The sequence below is a fragment of the Rhopalosiphum maidis genome, chromosome 4 (assembly GCF_003676215.2).
Source record: "Rhopalosiphum maidis isolate BTI-1 chromosome 4, ASM367621v3, whole genome shotgun sequence".
Lineage (NCBI taxonomy): Eukaryota > Metazoa > Arthropoda > Insecta > Hemiptera > Aphididae > Rhopalosiphum > Rhopalosiphum maidis.
Window position 1 is genome coordinate 29,076,114 of NC_040880.1, and position 7,496 is coordinate 29,083,609.

At 32.1% G+C, this 7,496-nt stretch overlaps 1 protein-coding gene across 1 annotated transcript; it reads right to left on the minus strand.

The window, feature by feature from the left end:
- On the minus strand, nucleotides 1-7,496 carry LOC113549057. Its single transcript, XM_026950204.1, has 12 exons — nucleotides 7,046-7,496; nucleotides 6,281-6,368; nucleotides 6,061-6,216; nucleotides 5,845-5,994; nucleotides 5,630-5,773; nucleotides 5,346-5,519; nucleotides 5,183-5,278; nucleotides 4,935-5,116; nucleotides 929-4,869; nucleotides 757-839; nucleotides 515-643; nucleotides 1-455 (listed from the first exon to the last, which is right to left on the minus strand). Exons 2-12 carry the CDS (start codon nucleotides 6,344-6,346, stop codon nucleotides 336-338), a joined length of 5,241 nt encoding a protein of 1,746 aa, XP_026806005.1. The 5' UTR covers nucleotides 6,347-6,368; nucleotides 7,046-7,496; the 3' UTR covers nucleotides 1-335.

Consider the following 7,496-nt stretch of genomic DNA (forward strand, 5'->3'; position numbering starts at 1 on the left):
ATTATTATTCCCTATCATAAATATGTAATACAAAAATTATAACACAATAAATAAATGTACAATTAATATGTTGTTATTTTACAAATAATAAATCGAAAGTCAGAGACAAACCGGGTCAAAAACAACACTGGCTTTAAAATATCTATAAAAAATGACGAATAATAAGAATACATTAATACTAATACACAATGATAAGAACACAAAGTATAAATAAAAATCTTTTTTGCTATAACTTTTAACAATCGAGTTTGAGCTTTCAGCTTAAATTTATTTGTGATAAGAAATAAGCTATGCTGTATGTTATACACAATTATGTAAATAAATTTAAAAACAATTCACTTGTTTGGGATCCGTTGTATTTGTTTTCTGTGCGAGTGTCTATATTTGATCACATACAATTCGATAAGACTATGTATTTTCTGTGGATTAATCTCACCACTCTTATTGTGACAGATCTACAAACGGAATATAACATTAATAAAAATAAATTATTTTACTAAAACTTTTGACTTACTTTAGGTACCGCTTTTCTCATAATATCTTTGTACTGTTCTTTCGTTATATGTTTTTTGTTGTAGTGAGGCTTCAACACGAGTTTCACTTCTTCAATAACACGTTCCTGCCGATTTAGCTTTTCCAAAAACTAAACACATGTATCAACAATTATCAATGAGTGTCTTACGTCTTTAGGATTATACATTTTTTGGAAATTAACCAAAGTAATATTCTAGGAAATAAGTAATTAAGAAATATCACCTTGTTTTTTGATTCCAATTCAACAGCTGATCCAGGTAAATCATCAACACTATCCTCATTGGAAGAATTAAGTTTAGTAGAATCTATAAGTGAATAAGAATGTAAAAAAAAAATAGTCTTTAACTAATAAACAATTAGTAATACAAATAAGAGGTAATTATAATATGCTTACATTTTGATTTGGATGAAAATTTAAGAGGTTTTAGGTTTTTAATTTTCATTATATTATCAAACACATTTGCAGGTTTAGGCTGTGGTAATATGCTGAGCAAAGTGTCCAATTTACTTCTTGCTTCACTTTTGTTTTGGTTCTGTGACGTAGATACAACATTCTTAGTTTGAGGAGCAGGACTGTCTGGTGACGAACCTTTCATTTCATCTACAAAACCTTCTCCAGGGGAATAAGGTGAATCAGCACCATTATCAAATGCTGACGTTTGACTGTCATCATTGTCATCTAAATTAATTATTTCATCTTGATTAGTCGCAGTAGGTGTTGGTTGAACAGGACTAGGAGTTTTGGCTGCTACTGGACTAGTAAATAGCGATGTATTTGCAGTGGTGGTGGCAAGTTTTTCTGGGGATTTATCTGTTTGAGTTGAACTTTGGGATTCTAAAAACGGTGGCGTTATAGTTTTAGCTACTATCTGAGGTGAAATAGAAGATTGACTATCAGTCGTTTTGTTCTCCTCTAAAGGTTGTGCAGATGTATCATTATGGTTGTCATCATCATCATCATCATCATCATGGTCATCATCATCTTCAAACATATCAATTCTAGGTGGTGGGCTTGGTGAATTTGATTTTGTTGGTTCAAAAGGATCATATGCTGTCTCGCTGACAACTGTGTCTACAGACCGAGGAGGTTCTGGGGGTGTATTCGGTCCCCGGCCTCGTACATCATGAGGTTGAGTGTGATCTTCATCTTGACTATTGAATTCACAACTGTTAGTGGATGTATTATCTGGTTTGGAAATGGTGATAACTGGTTCTGGAGGAGTTTTTGGACCACCAATCATGATTGTTGATAATGTTTGGGTACTGTTTTCATTTTTCTCCACAGGCTTTTGTTGTTCAGCAATAACAGTTTCTTTAGACTTTTCAGGACTATTGTCCTTCTTGGTCTCAGATTTTGTCACTTGTTTGTCTTCATCACTGTCTGTTAAAACAATAATGGACTTCGGAGACATCTCTATTTCTCTAAATGGAGAAGTATTTAAATCTATGATTGCAACTGGTTTAGCATTAATTACTTCAATTGTCCTAGAAATTTTTTTACGATTCAGCCATTTAGAGTTTGGAGTTCTTTTTGTGGTCATTTTCTGATTTGCTGAAGTAGTGTCTGGCACTGCCACAGCATTATTGTTTTTTGATTTTTTGGAGACCAATGATGGTACAGTTTCTTGCCGTTTACGTTTCAATGGCTCTTGGGAATTTTGTTTGGATGTAGTGTCTTTGTTGAAATTAACACTTACTAATATATTGTCCCCAGATGCAAATACTTCTTTGACAGGCGGAACAGCTATTTGACGGGTGGTATGTCGTTTAGAGAGCTTAGATTTTTTTGAAGTATCGTTTTTCACTATAACTGTTAAATTATTTAATGCAATGTTATCATTATACTCAGAAAACTCTTGATCTCTAGTTGTATAATTCATATCTATATCAGCTGCATGACGCGTGTAAGCAGGTGATGGTGTACGAGAAATATCAGTATGTGACCATGGACTCATGTGATCTCTAGGTGATTGCCATCCTGGCATACCAGGTGATAATGATCTTGGTGATGGGGATGAGAACTGATAATCTTTGGATTTTTTCTTAAGTTTTTTTTTAGCAATTTTATCATTTTTCAATAGTTTTCTCTCATAGTCTTTTTCTATTTTAGAGTAAATACTTGTTTTTTCTTTTGATTTTTTCGCTTGGCGTTTTGATAATGGAGATACTTCGTGGTCTTCATATAAAACTGGAGAACGATAACGTTCTTTTGTAATTGTTTGATTCTTTTCATACTTTCCTAAATGTTTTGAGCTTCTTGACCGATGTCTGCTCCTAGAACGATGTCTACTTTTAGAACGATGTCTATTTTTAGATTCACTACGATAACGGCTCCTAGAATGTTTTCGACTTTTGGGTTTACTAGATGAAATAGATCGTCTTCGCTGCTTGGAACGACTTCTTTTACGTTTTTTACGCCTACTTCGATCTTTAGAGTCTGAATCACTATGACTAGATTTAGATAAATCTCTTCCGAATTTATCTTTTTTGCGTCTAGGTCTGTCTTCAAGTACTTTTCGAACATCATACAATTCTATTTCTTTTCTTTTCTGTTTTTTCTCTTTTCGATCATTTTCTTCACCTAATTTATCTTTTCCCTTTCCATAACGATAGTTTCTATCTTTAGAATTTTTTGATAGTTTTTTCCATGGTACAGTTTCTTTCTCAGACTCTTTTTCCTTCACCTTATTTTTACTATCTTTATCTTTATCTTTGTTCTCTTTAGGTGCAATAGTTGCTTCGTTTTTACCATTTGAAAGTTTATCTTTTCTTTGACTACTATTAGATCTATCTATTTGATCCTTGGTTTTTTTCTTTTCTTCTTCAGAATCTGATATAGGATCAAAATTTAAATTACTAGCTTCTTTTTGCTGGTGATCAGTGTCTATACTATTTAATGTTGTACATGATACATCAGAAGTAGCATCTCCAGTTGAATTTATATTTTCTTGATCTATAACCGTGTCATCATTTATAGGTATAACAGTATCATCACATTCAAGGTCTATTACATCTGATTCTTGTTTATTTTCTAATACTTTAGATGTTTTGCTCTCACGTTCCATGTCTGAATGAATCTCATTTATGACATCAGTTACATTGTCACCAGAGTTTGATTTATTTTCATCTTCATCTGAGTTATCAATATTTTTACATTTATTATCTTTGTGTGGTGGAGATAATTTTGTATCATCAATAATTTCAATACTTTCCAAACATTCTTCTTCAGATTTTGGACTTGTTTCTCCATGTTCAGATAACAAGTCTATTTCTGGACTTACAGGTGGCATAGGAATAAATTGTAATTCTGCTTCTCCGCTTAGTTTATCACTTTTGACATTTTCATGTTCCAAAAAAGGTCCATATTCTTTAGGAGAATTAGTTATTTTAAGACTAGTTGAAGAATACAATGATATATTTGGGCAGTCATCATTAGTTTCTTTTTCATCTTCTTCAGAAGACATGCCTTCATCATCAGGGCGTAATACATTGTTACTATTGGAAATAGGTATATGTGGTATAGATCTGTTCTCTACTTGTTCCATGTAACCACCATATGTAGGAGACTGCATATAAGCAGTTCCACTTTGCTTGCTTATTTCAGTTTCTTCATCATTATCACTGGGATTTTCAGGATCATAATAATCTTTATCGTCAATTATAAGATTATCAGCATCATCATCATCTAAATTGATACCCAACAATAAAGCTGGTGGATCAGGAGGTGGTTCAAGTGCTTTAAAAGTTTCTTCTACCTGAGTACTAGGGCCACTTTCTTCTTCTACATTATATTCAGTAGTAACTGCCTTAGGAGGAGTCCGAGGTTGCTTTCTTTCCCCCATTTTTGTGACATTCATACGAAACTTGATAGGACCAGAGTTTCTAAAAGGAAAAGGATTCACTGGTTGATTTTCACTAAAATTTGGTTCATTAGTCAATTGAGATTCTTCATATGAACTTGAATTTCCAGCACTATTGTATGATTGATCATTGTTTCTAGAATAGTTTCTATTATTATTGCGATTTGATGAATAATTACCAACATTATCAGAGTTCCTATCAGTTCTATGATCTGAATACATTGGAACTTGAGTGATGTGTTTATCAACATTTTCTATTGTTTTCTTTTTAAACAGTTTTTCTTGTACATTCAATATATTATCCAAAATATTTATTGAATCAGTGTTATGTGATATGTTCATATTTCTACGTACTGGCCGACGTAAAATTTCACTGATTTCCTTTCTAGAGATCAAATCAGTTGAAATACGTATTCGAGACATTGTTGACATATTCAAAGGTCCATCACCACCAATGTCTCGTTCTTCATCAGACCTAAAATGTAACCAAAAATTTAAAATTATTTTATTCATGTAAATACCTTAGTTTATATAACGTACTCTACAGGAACATAATCAAATTCATGAGGATTTCCAAATATACTTAATGATGTATGATCTACAAAATTTGATGAAGTACCCAATGAGCCATTATCACCAGAAGAGTTTTTACTCCATCTCGATGAACACATCCCTAATTTTTCAGCTAATTGAGTATTCTTTTTTCTTAAAGGTTTAACACTCTTAAAAAAACAAATTACATTAATATACATATTAAAGTTCATTTACCAAAAAAATATTTCAATTACTTTTTTCCTCCATTTTTTAACCCTGACTTTTCTTTTTGAATATTTCTTTGTCCTTTTCTCATTAGAAGCCGTTTGTACTAGACCTCCTTCAGTAGCCTATACATGTTATGATTATTTTAATTATCTTTTAATTACTTTAATGCTTAATAATATAAGCTATTACATTTTGTCGTAGTCGCTGAGTATTCATTCGTACTCTTTCACTAGCTCTTGTTCGTGGCACCAAACGTTGTTGTAATCGTATTCTGGTCTGCCTTGGTCTAGGTAATTGCTCATCATCATTTAAATCATTTAATAAATCAATTACTTCTTCGCGATCTATGTCATTGTCACTTTGCTATGGGATCAAATAAAAGTAAACCATTAAAATATTACAATTAATAGAATATAAAAATCAAAAATTTTTTTATTAATTAGTTTAATAGTATATTTGAAATTGAAACTTACCTCTTCTCTTGCTTCACATTGAGGACAATACCATTCTTCTAATGGGACTGTATAAATAGGTGGATTTAGGCAGTCCATGTGATATCCACCATCACAAATATCACACAAAAGCATTTCATCTTCACGATGGCTTAAATGGCAAACCTATTTTCATATTTTCAATATGAATGATAATTACTGTATGAAGTGCAATTACAATAAAAAAAAAAACTCACTTCACAGTATGTCAAGTCTTCAAAATTTGTGGTAAGTTTCTCTACTTCATTTTTAAGGTTTATATCAATTGTCTGTAACAACTGTCCATCAACACTACGCACAATGATAAATTTGAAATCCAAACGATCTATAGGACATGTCTTGGCATTCTGTTAAAAAAAAAAAATTATAATAATAAATTATTAATTGTTTTATAATAAATTAATATATTTTACTTTTGCCCATTCAGTTAGACAATTTAAACAAAATGTATGTAAACAAGCATTTGGTGAAGCTAAATCTTGTTGTCCTAGTCGAGTGAGACATATTGGACATTTATCTGATTCGCCATCAGAACTATTGGATGAGCTTTCTTCATCACTTTCGATAACCTAAAAATAATAATATAATTAAAAACATAAAATTATGAATACCTATTACTTTAATAAAACTAACATTTGATTTCTGCGGCTTATATACGTGTATATCTGTATCACTATCACTATCTCCAGAATCTGCCATCTTTGTGATTTGACTTTTAATTCTATAAATAATAAAAAACAAAATTAATTATAAGAATATTTACTGTAAATATAAGACTAGGTGTTAAAATAAAAAATAACTTATAGGTAACTGTATACGTTTTAAATATTAAATATACCTAACCTATTTATAGAGTAAAAATAAATAGACTACAGAATCAATGCATTCATTTATATTCAAATTCATAATTTTAGACTAAACAGCTTCCAACAATTTGAGCTTGAAAAAATTCTATCATAAGTATTTAAGTACTTTACCTATTGACGCTGAATTAATGTTATGTGTGAAAGATTGATTACTAGTAGTTTATTTAATGAAGCTCAAATATAAACAGGACTATATGACGAAAATCATTTGCATCTAGTATCAATGAGTTTCAAATGAAAATAAAGTTTAGAGCAATAAGTATAATGTTGTATATATTTAATAAACTGTATTTTTATACTTAACATTATTGTTGACTACTGATTGGAAAATTAACTCAATTAGGTATACCAACAGTCATAACAAAATAATAATACTTTTGGTAGAGATCGAAGTATTTAGCAGACAGTTGACAAACGGGGGAGAATTGGTCAATGAATGTTGTTAAGAGTTGTTCCTTTGGGTGACAAGCAACGTGGAGCTAGTGGTTAGATGGCTAAAAATCGCAAATGAGCTATAAAGCTGTGTACATACTTTAAGTATGTTTCAAATAGATACGAAGTTTGGGATGGGACGGTGTCGTCCTGCGTTTGGTGTCCCGTGAGAGATAGACGACGACATCCCTCAGCCGACTGTCTCTCGGCAAAGGGCACTGCGGCAGGCCGTCAGGCTATCTTCCCTCGGGACAATGTCGTTTGGCCAGAAAACCCTGTCCTGAAATCCCTTTACTCCTGTAGCAGACTTAGATGTTCGGCCTTCGGAGATTTGGCGACGGACACTGCGGCGGCGGCAGCAAGCTATGATCAGACGACTTCGGCGCGGCTGTTGCTCACGCGGTGTGCTTGTGAGACCTTCTGATTAGGCGTGTAACAGCAGTCTTTCTACGTTAAAATAATAAAATAAACTCGCCGAAATCGTACGCGTACGGACCTCGAAGTATAATAATAATAATAAAAAATTTGTCAAAATACAAATGATACACAAA